At 35.9% G+C, this 18,181-nt stretch overlaps 1 protein-coding gene across 1 annotated transcript; it reads right to left on the bottom strand.

Moving 5' to 3' along the window:
* Positions 1-342: 342 nt before the first annotated feature.
* On the bottom strand, positions 343-16,741 carry LOC109065694 (type 2 phosphatidylinositol 4,5-bisphosphate 4-phosphatase-like). Its single transcript, XM_042744955.1, has 7 exons — positions 16,431-16,741; positions 11,928-12,076; positions 8,494-8,600; positions 6,549-6,672; positions 4,744-4,796; positions 2,731-2,821; positions 343-1,461 (listed from the first exon to the last, which is right to left on the bottom strand). The coding sequence occupies exons 1-7, from the start codon at positions 16,534-16,536 to the stop codon at positions 1,318-1,320; spliced, it is 774 nt and encodes a 257-aa protein (XP_042600889.1). The 5' UTR covers positions 16,537-16,741; the 3' UTR covers positions 343-1,317.
* Positions 16,742-18,181: the final 1,440 nt, after the last annotated feature.

Genomic DNA, 18,181 nt, shown 5'->3' with positions numbered 1-18,181 from the left:
GCCAATTTTGTAGTATTTAAAAGTAGAAATGTGAAGTTTATGATTTTATAAATGCACTTACATGAATTCTTCTGTACAATAGTCATTTTTGTCATATTTATTGCAAATACATTAATACTGTTTTCGGCAAGGACACATCAAAGATGAACTAAATTCTATTTCAAATAAAAGTTTTAAACATCCTATTCATAATAGAAATATGAAAAAATAAAATGCATCTGTTTCCACAAAAATATTAAGCAGCACAAAAGTTTTCAAATCAGCACATTATAATGATTTCTGAAGGATCATGTGACACTGAAGACTGGAGAAATGATGCTGAAAATTCAACTTTACCATCACAAGGAATAAATTACATCTTTAAATATATTAAAACAGAGCATAGTTATTTTAAACAGTAAAATATGACTTTACTTACTGTATTTTTAAATAAAAATTAATTTGTAAGCTGATTTTTTTTCACATATGAAATCTTGCTGCTTAAATGTCTTGCTGCTATACTATTGAACAACAGAGTATTTTACTGTTTATGAATTGGTCCCATTCACTTCCATTCATTCAGAGCTTTTTTTGTTTGTTTGTACTGTCAAATTTATTTTTGTGTTAAACAATCAGTATCATGACGCAAAAACTGTCGAATGAGCTTAAGTTGCATTGAACCCAGAGTTTTGTTTTAGAGCTCCAGTGACTGTATACATGCAGTTTTTCTTTTAAAGCCACAGAAAATGCATGATTATTCCTCACAGTGAGTTTGAGCAGCCTAAATGGGTTGGGAGATCCCCTAACGGACACTGAACAACAAAAAAAGGTTGGCACAGGATATTAAGAACAGTTAAATATATCTAAACCTGACAGATAGTGCCACCATGGGTGCAGGCACATAACAGCAGACACATAACATCTCTCAGCTCAGCACAACTGTAGTAACTAGCAGCAACACAACAGAGGAATTGCATAAAATTGTAGTGCAATGGGCAAATTGTTCATAAAAGATCATCTCTTTTGGTCAAGTTGGTAACAAAATGCAGTACGTAAAATATGTTTGATATCCACCCACCATGACAAATCCAAGAGGTGTACCACGAATGGATTATTTGTATTATTTTTCTAGTTTCTGAATCACTGATTTCACTTTAATTTCTCAAGTCATCATATTGCGGGATCAAATCAGTTACAGGTACATCAGAGCTAATCAATAACTCAATCTGAAACATTTGCAGGTACCTAAACCCCCTGGATTCTGATGTTCTTGTAACAGTTAACCTGTTCAAATCAAGAGAAATCAAACACTAAGGACTTGAAGGATAGACGCTTTGTCTACGCAAACGTGTTTTCTGGATAGCTGACTTTAATCGCTCCCCAGTAGCAGGCCCGTACCAGACAGATGAAACCCAGGAGATACGCGAAGGCCCAGGACACGTAAGTAGCGTGGTAACGCCTGGCGAAGTCCTGAGTGCCAACCTGAGAGGAAAAACACAGGGATGTGATGAGCTAACAAACATAGTTTAATAGTTCATATCCAGAGTCCAAAATGAACACCTGCCAATCGCTTATTTGAGTGTTACTCGTTAGTTGGTTGGTAACTTCTTTTAGGAACTGCAACATAATATATGGTTTAAATCAAACTGTGAGAACGATCATCTGACCTTGATGTAAATTACAAGTGGACTGAAATAAGTCTGTTACTAAAGAAAACCGTGACTTCATGGCAGTGGAAAGTATACAGTTTTCCACTGTGTATCCAGGAAGGTTTTTTGTTTTTATCCATACTGCCATGTAGTGAAACTCCTGTGGAGAACTTCCCAGCAGAATACACTTTCATAGAGGGTCATTACATGACAGGTACAAGGACAGCTAATATGAATAAATCATTTATATTCTTAGACTCCGTTAAACAAATAATATATTGCATCTCCTTGTTGCATGTTTTATTCATGTTTTATTTTTTTTCATCGTCTATTTCGTTTTGTATTATTTTTGTTACATTAAAATATGGATAGAAAAGCTGACGTTAAATGGAAACATGCTTTACTCTTTTAGATATTCAATTATCTAAATTTGCACTTCTTAAAAAACGTAAGTATTAAAAAATGATATTTTCATATAAACAAAAGTGTATATTTTATACATTGAAAAAAAAATGTTACACTGCTATATTAAAAAAATGTAATCCAAAATACAGTTTACACTGCCTTGGTGACATTTAAATATATCTAAATATAAATATATATGCACAATTAAATATACATATATACATACGTATATACATAACTATACATATATGTAAGATTTTTTAAAGGTTTTTGAAAGAAGTCTCTTAAGCTCACCAATGCTGCATTTATTTGACCAAAATACAGTAAAATAGTAATATTATAAAATATTATTATATATAATTAATATTATTATATATAATTTTTTATGATGCTGAATTTTCAGCATTATTACTCCAGTCTTCAGTGTCACATGATCCTTCAGAAATCATGCTGCTTTACTGCTTATCAATGTCGAAAATTGTTGTGCTGCTTAATATTTATGTGGAAACTATGATGCATTTTATTTTTAAATGTTCTATTTTGAATAGAAAGTTCAAACGTTTATTTGCATCCTTGCTAAATAAAAGTATTAATCTCTTTTTTTAAGAAACAATTTACTGTTCCCAACATTTTGGACGGTAGAGAACAACAAAATTTGTTATGACTATGACTATGAACCATACTAAATAATACTCACCGTTAAACCGACACCGATGAAAATGCAGATCATTCCTACTGTAATGTAGGCACAGCAGCGCCTTCTGGGTAGAGCACTGCCTACAGAGGATCTGAAGATGAAGATAGCACATGTGCTTAGTACTAGTGCTGCTTTAAACTGACCACACACCTATTGTTTCAGTCTCTCTGTACAGAGGTATAATGGTTTTATAGCAGGAATTAGTCAGGGCTTGCCTTGCAACTCTACACAGGAAACGCAGTTTGGAAAATGGAGTTTAAAAAAAAATGTCCAAATTATTTAATTTAGAACAGCGAGCTGCAAGAACAGCTTACATTACTCAAACAAGAAAAATTGTGAATGTCTGCTCAGACCCTGAAGTGATGCTAAGCACTTTTCCACCTCAAAGACAGTTTTTACAAATAAGATCGCTGGCGTGGATTTAAGCATACACACAATCTAAGATCAAATCGGTGCGTACGCATGCTTTATAAATGAGGCCCTGAAAGTAAACTACAATACACTGTTTATTTAAAGAGCATTTTTATATTGGTACAACTTAAAATAATGATTTCAGGTTTAAACCTGTTCTGTTCAGTTTTCTAAAAAGCAAAACTCCTCATATTGCTTTACTGAATGATTATTTTTTTTAGTACATAACAGGAAATATGATGCAAATTTTAAAAATAGACAACGATATTCATTAAAGGGATAGTTCACCCCAAAATGAAAATCCGGTCATAATTTACTCACCCTTAAGTTGTTTTAACCCTGTACAGCATTTCTTCCGTTAAACACACACACAAAAAAAAAGGTTGATGGTCCCCATCGACTTCCATAGTATTTTTCTATACTATAGAAGTCACTGGGGACCATCAACTGTTTTTTTTTTTATGGTATATTGTTCTCTTTGTTTTTTATACTTTTTTTTCAAAATATCATGTTTGGAATAACTTGAGGGTGAATAAATGATGACATAATTTTCATTTTTGGGTGAACTATCCCTTTAAGCTCTTTTGAAATCGGCATCATTCATAGTAAATAAACTAAATTAAACATTGACTAATGAAATGTTTTTAAGTGAAAATTCTACTTTTATATTATAGTTAATTTAGCTTTTTGTGAACTTAAGTTGTAAAAAAAAAAAAAAAAAAAAAAAGCTTATTCCAACCTACATTTAGTACTATTTTGGCTTATGTCTAAAGAAAATATACTGATTAAATATGGTATAGTCTTTATAATAAATGTTTTTACTTTCTTTGAAGATAAACATTTGAGGACTTAACCTATATATAATTTGAGAAAACCTAATACATTTGGCTTAACAAAAATTAATAGGTTATTATTATTATTATTATTTTTTTTTTGGTTTAAAGTATATTTTTTTCCCAGTGTACCGGGCCTTTGAGATCTCTCACTTGGCTCAGCACAGAGCCCTCGGCTGGCAGACAAACTCTTGAAGTCTCATGGTCTGCTCTTTTTCCTGTTTGAGGGCCATTAAGTCTTACCATGACCCCTCACATGCCTCTCATGTGATGGGATTTTCAAACATTCTTCTAGAATCACGACAAATCAGATAGCTTAAGGTGCTTAATTTCTATCCTACTGCTGCTTGTATCTCCTTCTGTGCCTCTTCCAACGCTCTGCATTCAAGTGGAAATCTGTGCTTTGCTTTGGGAGACTCAGCTCCATTCATGTGTGCTGCAACATCTGTTGTCATAACTCTCCCTCGCAGCATCACTAGCGTGCATGGCTCGTGTTTCAGTATGTCAGCATGATACGCTCGCTGTCTCAGGTGACTGGCAGACTGGCATCACATTGCCTCCCTCTCTAACTGGAACTGGCCAGGGTTTATTTACTTTCACTTCTAAAAACTGGCCAGTTACAAACTCAAGCCTGACCTCCGGCTAGTAACGCACATCACACACTGCAATTTACGACATTTCTCCTGAGAACGGCACGTCACTGGTGGAGTATTGCCACACACATCACATTTTTGACGTACAAATATTATGACAAATGATGGCAACTCACATTTTTTTGCAATGTGGGCACTTGGCCAGTGTATTGAATCGGAGCTCCATCCACTGCAAAAACAAGGAGAGTTGAGAAAAAGGTTACTTCTACACACAGCAGGACAAATCATTTTCAAATCTACACCAAACTTGATTCCAGCGGTCAGTGCATAACATTCAATATTAGTTTAAATGGCTACTGATAAAAGATTCAAAGAACTAGCAAATCTTTTGGAGACGATAAACTGACATGTACAAAGGAATATATTAGGAGAATTAGTGGATTTAACCCTGTACAAAGGCAAAAAGCAGTTAAAAAACGTGAATTCTTTAAGACTGTAACAAAAGATCTCACAAAAAAACATGTAAACCAAATGTTTCTGTTGCTGCATCTTGCCTCTGTAGGCTACAAGGAGTTATGATCATTTGAGTCACAGGGCTCCAGACAAAATTACATATAGGAGCCAAATGACTTTAAGTTGACAAATTACAGAATTGCTTACTACGGATGACTGTTTAGACGTTCACTGAGTTCATAGCATCTTACTTTAGTTATTAACAGTCAGTGGATGAAATGAAGATTCAGTGACTGACAACGTAACTTATGTCAATTAGTTGCTTAAAATGCTTTAAATTGATCAAAGACATTTAGAATGTTACAAAAGATTTCTATTTCAGATAAATGCTGTTCTTCTGAATGGTCTTTTCATTAAAGAAACCTGAAAACATTCTACTAAGCTGTTTTCAACATAATAATAATAATAAATGTTTTTTTTGAGCAGCAAATCATAATAGAATGATTTCTGAAGGATCATGTCACTGGAGTAATGATGCTAAAAATTCAGAACATTCTACTAAGCTGTTTTCAACATTTGAAAATATATAACGTAGAAAACAGTTATTTTAAATAGTAAAAAAATATTTCAAAATGTTACTTTTTTTGCTGTAAGTTGGATCAAAAAATGCAGGCTTGGTGAGCAGAGAGAATTCTTTAAAAAGTGTTCAAAATCTTACTGTTCAAAATCTTTTGACTGGTAGTGTATATAGTGTATTTTTCACAGTCTGGAGCCCTGGAACCATGCATTTCGAATTAGTTTGTCATTCAGTCAGTTCCACCAGCTGAGAAGGTGGCAGTGTATCATGCATTTCGAATTAGTTGAGGGGCCGCGAATAGCCAGGCCTGAGGAAGACTGGGTGCACTCATCATCATCATCATCATCATCATCGCTGCCCTACACAGCAGGGGCATCACAGGACACTAAGAACATGTACACTAGAAAAACTCTACACCACATGTACACTACCCTACACGAGTCTGAGGTCAGGAAGATTTTCTAAAAGAAAGAAATGAATACTGTTATTCCGCAAGCATGCATTAAATTGAAAATGACAGTAAAGACATTTATAATGCTACAAATAATTTTGCTCTTTTGAACCTTTTCTTTATCAAAGAATGTATCACGGTTTCCACAAAAAATATTGAGTGGTACAATTGTTTTTAATATTGATAATAATAAGAAATGTTTCTTGAACTGAAAATCAGCATATTAGAAAGATTTCTGAAGGATCATGTGACACTGAAGACTGGAGTAATGATGCTTTGACATTACAGGAATAAATTACATTTTAAAATATATTCAAATAGAAGGCAATTATTGAAATATTACTAATCCTTCCCAAAATTACTTTTCAAATAAATGCAGCCTTGGTGACCTCGAGCTTTTGAATGGTAGTGCAAATGCATTCACAGATCTTCTCTGGCATGGGAGGAAATATTACTGTAGGTCAGAGATGAAATATTAATATAAAGATGTGAGACCGTACAAGGAATGTGTTGCCGCAGTGGCCGCAGACCACGCGCATGCCCTCAGGCTGGACTGGCAGAGCTGGCTGGGCGGGCTGCTCCTCTGGGATCACCATCACAGGACTCAGGTTGATGATCCGTCTGCTGGGGGCCCATAAAAACAATGTCAGTTTTTCACTTTCTACATATTGTAAGTATTATATTAAATATGCTATTAAGTATGTATCTTGTTTGATAACCCTAACCCTAACCCTATCTCTATCCCTAAATTATTAAAGGGATACTCCACCCCAAAATGAAAATTTTGTCATTAATCACTTAACCCCATGTCCTACCCAACCCGTAAAAGCTTTGTTCGTCTTCAGAACACAATTTAAGATATTTGGATGAAAAACCCCATGTCCTACCCAACCCGTAAAAGCTTTGTTCGTCTTCAGAACAAAGCTCCATAAAAGGAGGTGAAAGTGGAGTCAGAATACGTTCCATCTGCCATCAGACGTGCAATCTGGGTAATATGAAGCGACGGGAACACTTTTTGTAAGCGAAGAAAACAAAAAACTGACTTTATGTCATCCGTGCCACAAGGATCCGCGTTTTCTTTCAAATCAGAGCTAAATACACGTAGAAACAGCGCATCCTTGTAGCACGGCTGATACAGAAGAGCATACACAGCATACGCTGATATGGAGAGACACAGAAAAGACAGATAGTCGTTATATTTGTTTTCTTTGCTTACAAAAAGTGTTCCCGTCACTTCATATAACCCAGATTGCACGTCTGATGGCAGATGGAGTATTCTGACGATGACTTTCATACCTTTTATGGAGCTTGACATTGTTATTTACTTGGCAGTCTATGGGACAGTAACAGGCCTCCCCGTTTTCATCCAAAATATCTTAAATTGTGTTCCGAAGACGAACAAAGTTTTTACGGGTTTGGAACGACATGGGGGAAGTGATTAATGACAAAATTTTCATTTTGGGGTGGAGTATCCCTTTAACATGATCAAAATTTTGTTGAATAACTTGTTGTACAGAACCTAGTACATGTTGTCTGTCATCTGATTAATAGTTTATACATTTTTAGAAAATAAAAAGTCTTTTAGTGTAATTGTAAAAAAAGGTTGTGGTACTTGTATCTTTTAGCTGAAAGTGGCAAAATCCTTAATTATTTTTATATTATTATTTTTTATAATTATAATTATTATTTTCCCCCGAAAAATATCATTGTATTATATTGCATTATATGTTTTGCCCCCACAATAAAAACTCCAGAGCTTTGATCATAAAACTAAACATTTAAAAAACATCTAAGAATACTGTGAGATATAGCGTGACAACATACATTTCCATGCATTTTATGTATGCAGTCTATTATACTGTTATAAAAATCTCACTGATTTACATTACAAACTATCAGAATTTCATTTTACTTTTTATCCATATAAGAATCAGCAACTGGAACAAATTGCATATGTTTGCTCAGTTTGGGCTTCAGAATAAAACTGAGAGAAACTAGATGTTTTTTCTTCCTCTAGCATGAGCAGCATCTTTGGGCTTCAGAATAAAACTGAGAGAAACTAGATGTTTTTTCTTTGTTTTGTATTATATGAGTCTTTGATAGATTTTTGTATCAATGACACAAATGAAAATTTTACTTTTTTTTTATATTTTAGGTAAAGGTTCAATCAGCTTTTTCACTTCAGAAATTAGATTTTTTTCTGACTATTATTTCATATGTCAGGATTTTTACAGTGATTTCACAATAATCACTACAATAGTTCTATAAATGCTCAGACTGCTTTGTAAAAGCATATGAAATGTTTTGACATAGTGCTGAGTGCAAACTCAAAACAGCACTGCTTGTTTGAGCGTTTATGTTTATGCACATCCACAGTAATACTGTTGCACATCCCATGACACATACTGACTAAATGACCCTCTGAAGTGCGTCTTTAACACTTACCAGTTGGGCCGAGGGCATCCTATCCTCCTAGACGTGTCTTTACAGATTAGCAGGCAGTTGCAAGGACATCTAACATACTTCTTTCCTGTTGGTGGATTTTTTATAGGCTGTTAAAAAAACAGACACATCATGTTACAGACGGGGACCATGCAATATGCATGCCTTAATATAATAAATCTCCCTTATGATTCAGAATTTGCTTAACTGCTCTTGCTTAATTATTCTTCTGTAAGAAACCAATAACTCTTTACGTAATAATTCTATTATTATAGGGACTAGACTAGTCTGGCAACCTTAATGACTCTAGACAGAGCAACCTTTTAATACATCGATCCTACTGAGGTCAGGTCTGCATAGGAATTTATGAAATCTGAATCGAGCTGAAGGTTTAATGTAATGCAACACATACTGTATATACACTAAACCAATCTGAAATAGAGCTGTGTGAAGCCCTTTAAAATCAAACAAGATGGGAAACAAAACATCATGATTTTTGCTGTTATGTGAATCAGGTGACTCTGCAGTTCAGATTTAGCATCCACTGTTCATGTGAAGTGTTTCTCATGCAGACAATTCAATTACATTGCAATTCAACCCTCTTGAGCACACAACACTTATGGCTATGTACGTGGATCCTTCATCCCAAACACAATTACTTGTAGGCTCTATGAGGCAAGGAGGACTATATAGTGGACTAAATTGATCCATTATTCACTGATAAACTTCACCTCCACTAAAGCTTGTGTCTAGTCTGCATTCACGCCCAGATTCAAAACTTGTGTTCTAAACAGCTGCAAATACTTTTGTGACTAATGTTTTTGAATCTGAATATCAAAGCAGCAAAGCCATCAGGCTCAGCAGAGGGGAAATGTAATGTATCAATACAGTAAAATCGAGTAAGGAGCCATTGGCTCCTATAAGAAAAAAACTTAGGAGCCAAATAATTTTTTTAGGTGCCACAGAATAAACGTGTTTTATTTATTTTATGATTATCATTATTTATTTATTTACATTTCAACATTTCAATCATACTGTCATGTGTTTATGTCTCATCTTTTCTTGACTTTATCAGCATTTTAATCCATCTTGTAGATGACCTGGGAACTAAGGTTCACTTAAAGTGGGAACTAAATGTCTTTTCCAGCTTGAAAATCTACAGTCACAAAGAATTGTTCATTACACAGAATCTGTACCAGTATCATGGAGCATAAGCATCACTTGGTCACTGAGTGTAGCTTGGGCTCCTCCTACATGAGACATTTCAGTAAGTTGTACTGTAGGATCTCTTATAAAATCACCTACCTTTTGATGTTAATTCATGTTCACTACGTACTATATTAGTAAAGAGAAAGATTAAATGGGTTCACTTGCCCTTGAACTGAGGCGCTAAAGCGACCGCGCCTGCCCCATTAAGGAGCGCCAAAACTGTATTGTTTGAATTTCGTTATGAATTCGGAATAATTTTAAAGCTGGTACTTTTTATTAAAAAGTGACAAAGCACAGAGCTTTTTGCGATTACTGGACGGAGGTTGCACTTCAAATAATGAAGTTCAAGCATTAAAAGAACACAGACCAAGATCTTGTTTAGAAGAAGCCATATTAGTAATTATTAAAGACGAGAATTGTTAACGATATTGCCAATATTCACACAGCTGACAGCTTTACCTGTTCTAGTTTGTTCAAGTTGTGCACGAAATAGACGCTGTATTTTCTGCACTTTCCCTTCTTAGTCTCCGTCATTTCTCTCTCGCTGCACAGCGGAGCTGCGTTTATCAGACTGTGTGCGGCAGCACTGATGTGCGGCAGAGAAGAGGACTGTCTGAAACTCTCTTTTTTCCACTAAAACTTTAATGCGCATCGTCTCGGTTTAATACGTGAACATAAAAGATTTGATCGCAAAACAATTAGGAAAAAAGGCATTACATTCAAATTTTTAAGTTATAACATGTAAGTATATACCCAGATAGCAGTAATACTCGGGCTGATTCTGGCTGAAATGCGTCTCTGTCGGTTCAGTCTCGGCATCGGTGAGAAGATAATGGGCCAGAGCCGCGCCGACTCTACAAAACACTTCTGGCTGACAGACGGCTTTTTCTCTATGGGCCGATCTCGGCTGAAAGCTGTTGTACACGCGGCAGGTCCACACTCGGTGTAGTTGTGTGTATTAACCTTCGGCCCGAGCTCGTTTTATCACAAACGCTGCTAGAATGAAGCAAATCATCCGCCTGAGAAAACTTTTTTAGCGGTTAAATCCTGAGGAGCTTTCGGCGGGTAGTCGCCAGTGGCGACCTCAGCAAAAACGTCACTCGCAAATTAATATTTATGGTCGCAAATGCGACTGTTTTAGTCGCAGTTTGGAGCCCTGAATGTCAAAAGAGACTAAAGAGCTGTTTTAGCTGTTTATGGTTGTCAACCTATGTCATAACTTGCTGCAATTATTAATTGATATGCAATCACATGCATATATCAGCTACTTTACAGCTATAAATATGGCTCAATCAATGAGAATTTAAAGTGGTAACAATCCATTTTAGAGAGTCTGTTTTCAGCCTTTGTTTCTAAATTAGGTGTAACATAATGTGTAACTTAATTTCTTAACAATCTTTTTTTTTTTTGTTTACATTCATCAAGTTCTAAATAAAAAGATAAATGTGATGAAGATTAGTTACAATCCTATTTAAAAGTTTTTAATATTCTTGAAAGAAGTATTATATGTTCACCAAGGCTGCATTTATTTTATAAAATACATATAATAGAATTATTGTAAACTATTATTACAGTTTAAAACAACTGTTTTCTATTTGAATATATTTTAAAATGTAATTTATTCCTGTGAATTTTTAGCATCATTACTTCTACTACAGACTTTAGTGTCACAAGATCCTTCAAAAATAATTCTAACATGCTGACTTGCTTCTCAAGAAACATTTCTTATTATTATTTATGCCAAAACATTAATGTAGTGCTGCTTAATATTTTTGTGGAAACCACAATAAAAAACATTTCAGGATTCTTTGACAAATAGAAAGTTCAAAAGAACAACTTCTCTTTGAAAATAGAAATATTTTAAGCACTGCAAGTCTTTGCTGTAATATTTGATCAATTTAATGCCTCCTTGCTAAACAGAAGTATTCATTTCTTTCAAAAACAAATCTTACTGACCCCAAACCTTTGAAGGATATAGTGTATATTCCTTTAAAGTATTTAATTCACTGGATTATGTTGAAATATAGGCTTTACCACATGGTTCTTTAATATTATTCTTCATTGAATTTTTAGTATTTACTACAATGCCATAAAATGTTACCATAAAGTATGCATTAACTTGTGATACAGGCTTTTAATCATACTGCCCACCCCTAAAAAAGGAAGGAGCCAGATGAAGGACTAAAGCCGTGCATGACTAAGCTGAAGCCACAGTTGGGGTCTCTTACCGTGGCCTCATTGCAGACGGTACACTTCACCACATGCTGATGGAGCTTGCCATCCAGAGTTATAAGAGACTGGCACACTCGACAGTTAATGACAGGAACTCCCCCTGCATCTGGACTGGCGATGGCTGTGTAGGGTGGAGGTAATTCAGCTGCAGAGGGACAGAAACCAGCATGCAGTCTGTCAGTGTTGCATGACTACTATATTAATGATACTACACTCTTAAAATCAAAGCTTTTAAAAGGGGTTCTATTGCAGTGATGCCATAGAAGAACCATTTTTGGTTCTCCAAAGAACCTTTCAGTGAACAGTTCTCAAAAGAACCCATTTTTCTTAGCGTGAAGAACCCGTTTCCACTATAAAGAACCTTCTGTGTGATGGAAAGAGTCCATGGATGTTAAAGGTTCTTCATGGAACTATAGATACCAATAAAAAAGTGTATTGTTTGTTACAGATATTTATAAGCTAAGTTGGGTAGTGCAAGATACAGCAAAAATTACATACTCTTTGGGTAAGTTAATGTACAGTCAGCCGGTCATTATTGCTAAATAAACCCAGACAAGGTAATCAGGTTTTTCATTACCCTTAAGAGGTTTATTTTGCCATAATGACCAGCTCAGTTCCATTACTCCATGTATTATTCCACATCATTACAAGGCTATTTATCAATAAATGGGCATGAAGTATTGATTTGAATTCTAATTATTTCATTACGTGAGAAGAAAGAGACCACAGAACAATAAAAGACATGAAACTATAGCACAGTTATGCACTAATTTGTTTTCCTGACATAAAGGTCAGCAATTTAGCAGTCATTATACAAAGTATTTTACTTTGATTGACCAACAGAATGAAGCATTCTAGAGAGCCACGTAATAAGCAATGACTAAACAATTTATTTTGTTGGATAATAAAACCTCAGAAACGAATCAAACACTACAACTGCGTCTAGACCGTCCTTCTTGTCTTTAGAGCTAGAATCCACTAATATATGTCATGTTTCGATTATAAATGTGTCTTGTTTGAGTCCCATCCAATGGATCCAGAAATGCAGATTCATTGTGTTGAGCAATAAGTGCATCCTTCTCACACTTTCAATTACTCCCTCACATCCATTGTACAGTAGCTGGGCCATCAGCCAAACCCTGCACTCAGTCTCCGCTTGTCTTCAATATTACTGAAATTCAGGGCTCAGCCACTGCTACAGTAATTCTCAGTGAAATTAAGACATGTTCCTCCTGCTGTCTGTCACTTATTCTGAGGTCACTCTGGCCAACGACACAGTCATATTGCAGCCATATTGAACATGTGACACCACAGCAAAAACAACTGACAGCAGCTCTGGCCCCATGACCTCCCGCAGCTGTCAGGGATCATCCATCTCACTATGTGCTGCTGCAGGACACCAAACACACATGCTTGATTCTGAGAACGGAGATATTTTTATCATATGTAAAACGTACAAATATTGTCCTAATAAAGAATAAAAGTCCCTTGAGGATTAATAAAGTCACATTGTTTTGATATGGCGATGCCATAGAAGAACCATTTTTGGTTCCACAAAGAACCATTCAGTTAAAGGTTCTTTAAAGAACCATCTCTTTCTTAGCATTTTATAATCTGAACAACCTTCTTTTGCCATAAAGAACCTTTTGTGAAACAGAAAGGTTCTTCAGATGTTAAAGGTTCTTTATGGAAGCATTTAGGTAAAAAGGTTCTTTTATGGCATCGTGAAGCACCTTTATTTTTAAGAGTGTGGCGCAAACTGAACCTGCTTGAACCTATGTTCCTATGACACAAAATCAGTGTTGTCATGAACAAGTATTGTGCAACTTTGCTTTTTTAAAGGTGAATTTCTGCACCACTAGCAGCAACAAACTAAACGTCAAAAATAGATGAATTAACAATCCTTTCCAAACTCACGCCATTAGTTTAATATCGCTGTGTCAGGGTGATCAAACCAACAATTCAGTGTTGTGAGACAGTGTATTACTCAAAACATCATTAGCCTTTAAGGAACAAAAATCATTACTCTGTATTGTTTTCAGTAGATTATAAAAATAAGTCTGAAGTTGCTGCTGTCTCACGTGCTTGGTAGTTGTGTACATTGTAGTAGGGGTTCATGCTGACAGTTCATAAGCAGATATCCTTATGCCTCACACACTATTATAGCATATAGCGTCTCTCCAGGGGCAGATGGAAAGCACAGGTCTCATTTCTCTGACACCACCCTGCACTGTTTGTAAGATGAGAGGCCTTTTCCCAACCCTGGGTCCTGCAGACAGCTGTTGTTGCAAGTAGCAACTCCCTCTCTGTCCGTCTCAGTATCATATTTAAAATCAGAGAGAGGTTGTGCACCCCATGTGTAGCAGAGATTAACATGCATTGAAAATAGTGGATATGAGAGTTTACACAAGTCAGTAAATGTGTTCTAGTGTTGGATATTCAGGATCATGTGCACTACTGTGAAAGAAAGGTGTGCACTCGACTTATAAAACAAGACAAAACAAGTTCATCACTGCAAATCTCAATAATCTTTGCAAACCAAAATTGTAATTGACAACAAAATTTGATTACTTGCTCATGCCTAAGGCAAAGTTGATCAAGTCCTGCCCATCCCTAGACCTTCAAGAATTTCAGTCAACTAATATTTGTTTATCTTGTGAGATGCTTGCAGAAATGACATGACATCACCAGCGGAGAGAGCAATATTCGGTCTGGTTTTCACCTCGGAGGACTATCACATATCACTAAAAAAAACATTCAGTGAATGTCATGCAGACAAGGTCAAAGCTTTCTTATCCTTTGTTCTACTCAGTCTAACAGCACAGAGCATGGTTAAAGACCTTGCAGACTGTAACTTTCGCAGTTCTAGTCATTCATTCCAATAAATGTAGCTTTGGCTTCCAAATGCAACTGCAGAATAAACTTCAGTCTCATCAATGTTGTGCACAGACTCCAGTCCAGCTCAGTAGTTCCTCCCCCAACAGGACAAGCTAATCCCTCTCATAGACTCAGCAGGTGAACGCTTGTGGTCAAAAAAGAAAAAAAGGCAAAGAAATCGTAATCCAGGGGTTTGAAATACTAGGCCAGATAATAATGCTAGAGTACATAGTTTAGCGCACATAGTTTATGCCACATCACCTGATTATGGTACTTCATGGTAATAAAGCCATTACGAATAATGAGATGAAGTGTAAGCTGATCATTACAGTAAAAATGTAAATCTTTTTCTGCTAATCAGGAAGTGCAATATGGGTAGATTTACAAAAGAGCAAATGTGGGCTGACAGACTGTTTAGTAGAGACCCATTTGGTCAATTTGGGATTGCAAGTCATTGTAAATGTAGAGTATATACAACAGTAAAATAGTATAGTATTTAAAATATAATAGTATATAAAATATACCATCAAATGGGCTTTGCTACTTATTCAGACTTGCAAACGGTGGAACTGTCCAATTTGGTATCCTCACTTGGATTTGTTGTCTCATTACAGCCTGGCAATCAAATACAAAACCAATTATGCATGATTAGAAGGAATCGAAAGTAAAAGTCTGGAAATCAATCATTGAAAATCCCAAACTGATTGACCACTCTGCTGTGTGGAGGACCTGCCTGCAAGTCTGTGGTGGCTCCGCTAATAAACCCTGAGAAAAAGCATTATGGTTACATTTTATTTTAAGGTATCCTCATTACAGTGTAATTACACAAATAAGTACTGAGTAACAATAATTAACAACAGACACTTACTATAGGGTTAGGATTAGTTGTGTGTAATTATGCATAATTTACTGTTGTTTCTATACTAACACTAAGATATAGTATGACCAGCATTACTGTAGCAAACTAAGAATTTATATAAAACATATCTACAAAATCAAAAACTGCACACTCTTCACAGCCTATGTGCAAACCAGAAACGTTTACATTTAGGCTACAAAGTGAACTGACATCTTGTGTCTCCTCTTTGTTGTTTACAGTTATGTCTTATGTAGGAATAAAAAAGTGTTTTATGACTTATAATGTTTAATATGTTTATAGAATCCATATAATGTGGTCTGGGCTTATATGATAGGAACTGGCACTTATAGAGGTGTATGAATGTAAGCAAAACATCTCTAGCAAGCGAAATGTCAGCTGCATCATATTAAATGCAGAGACCTCCAAATATCCATACAAATCTGCAGCCGGCTGAACCGGTGTTAGAAGACCGTCGTTTAATAAGCGATGAATCTGATTGTTGAGCTACTAACTATCTTAAAATTCGACACAATGTGTCCTTGTCCAATAGTGCAACATTTTGCACCCATCACATGAGGCTTGCGATGGCACTATCAGGCAGATTGAGGCCCGTTCTTCTGGCACGACCGTCTGAGCTGTTATTCCTTATCGTCTGCAAACAATGTCTCATATTAAACGGGCTGTAGGCTGCTACAGATCCTCGCTCACTGCCATACGCCCTAAATGATTCAGCACTCCTCCGTCAGTCACAATGCACATTTACCTCTCGGGTTGGGGTCCTGCAGGTACGGCGGAGCGGTGGGCGTGCCATTCCCCGAGTTTGGTGCTGACAACAGCGGGGATCGTTCATCCATACCATCGGAGGCCATTATATCAGCAGGTCAGCACGGAAAAACAGCGGCAGCGGCGAATGGTGGTGGGCTCCGTCCGCTGCTCTGGAGAGGGGCACTGTCCGAGACTCCGAGCTCCAGGCAGGGCAGTGGAGAGGCGGAGTCAAAGCGCGAGCCGGGAGGATGGGAAATCACTGCTGGAGCGGATCATGGGATCTCCCTCCCTCCCTCCTGAAGCAGCCACTGTTACCTGCTAGTCTTTCCCGAGTCTATTCACTTGATCTTGTAAAGGTGTATTTGCTCATCACGGGGAAAATGTTTAGATTCTGTCCTGAAGCCCATTCCTTCATCGGTCATACTGGACGATAGTGCCAGAAGGAAAATTATTAGTACAGCCATTGCAGGAAATGTTCGTGTTCAGAATTTACAGTGCTGGGGCCAGTTGTATTACATAGCCATGTTAAGACTGTGTGTCTTAAGAGCTAGGCTGACCAACTAGCAGTTAACCAAGTGATAATCACTCTTACTTTACAGAATCAATTAGACCAGTCTTCATTTTTATGTAACTGACTTTACAAATTTATGATCTATCTCAAAGATACATAAATAGGCCTAAATAAATAAACATATGAAAGAAGAAATGAATAATGAATGAATGAATTTTAGTCTAAGTAGTTTATGCAACTGGTACCTGATTCTATAATTCTGTAATTCTCTAATTCTTATCATTTAATAGCCTATTTCATTCCATATATCCAAACAACAAAACTAAAAGAACTAAACTGAACACCTGTTGTTCACTAAAGTGTCTGAAAAGTACTATGACAAAAATAATAATAATAATAATAACATAATACAACGAAACATCAAATTTGATAAATATGTCCAAATAAAAAAATTATATACTTACTTTGTCGTTTTCTATTTTTAATGTCATTTTTAGCATTCTTTGACAATAATTTGATTTCATCCTAACAATATTTAGTTTATTCTTATTGGTAAAAGATAGCCTATTTTAATTTTATACTACATGTATATAATTTTAAGACAAATTAGGCTACCGCATGCTATGTTACCTAGCCTACCTTTTTAAGTGTTTGAAAAAGTGTATGTAAAGGTATTAATACCTGTATGTGCCCATGTATGATGTGTTTCCCATACATTAGGGGACTTCAAACTTATTTAGGCCAAGTACATTGTGTTGGACACAAACACACAAAATGACTGCATTCAGGCATGTCCTATGAAAATGTCTAGGCTATAAGTGCATCTACATATGTTATTATAGTTTTGTTAATTTGCTAAGTAATTATTTGTAAAGTTTTTTTTCATTGCCAGCATTAAAGACCAGAGTCATATTTTACATTACTACGTTTTATTTAATTTTAACGGGAAGAGTCAATTAAACATAGCTTATTAGTTGGGGAAAACGCATTTCTTTTCGTATGACTGGCCTTATCACAGTCCCTATGAGACCCTACTAAAATTAACAGTGGTTTTACCCATAGACTGTGGCTTTACCACACACACAAAACAAACAACAACAAACAAACAACAACAAAAAAACATCATGGTTACTAGCCTATGGGTCAACCGTGGTAACCACAAATTAACCATAATTTTGCTACACTAACCGTAGTTTAACCATGGTATTAGTAGTAAAACTGTGGTTAAACAAATAGTA

This window comes from Cyprinus carpio, chromosome B19 (assembly GCF_018340385.1).
Source record: "Cyprinus carpio isolate SPL01 chromosome B19, ASM1834038v1, whole genome shotgun sequence".
NCBI lineage: Eukaryota > Metazoa > Chordata > Actinopteri > Cypriniformes > Cyprinidae > Cyprinus > Cyprinus carpio.
The sequence above is the reverse complement of the archived record's forward strand: the minus strand, read 5'-3'. Positions and strand labels throughout refer to the sequence as shown.

What these genes read in the sequence shown, in the direction of transcription:
- LOC109065694 (XM_042744955.1), bottom strand. Translation starts at nt 16,536, where the DNA reads ATGGCCTCCGATGGTATGGATGAACGATCCCCGCTGTTGTCAGCACCA. An exon ending in GCAGGACCCCAACCCGAGAG is followed by an intron (nt 12,077 to 16,430) that starts GTAAATGTGCAT and finishes GTCCCTCTGCAG; the next exon opens with CTGAATTACCTCCACCCTAC. An exon ending in CCGTCTGCAATGAGGCCACG is followed by an intron (nt 8,601 to 11,927) that starts GTAAGAGACCCC and finishes TTTTTTTAACAG; the next exon opens with CCTATAAAAAATCCACCAAC.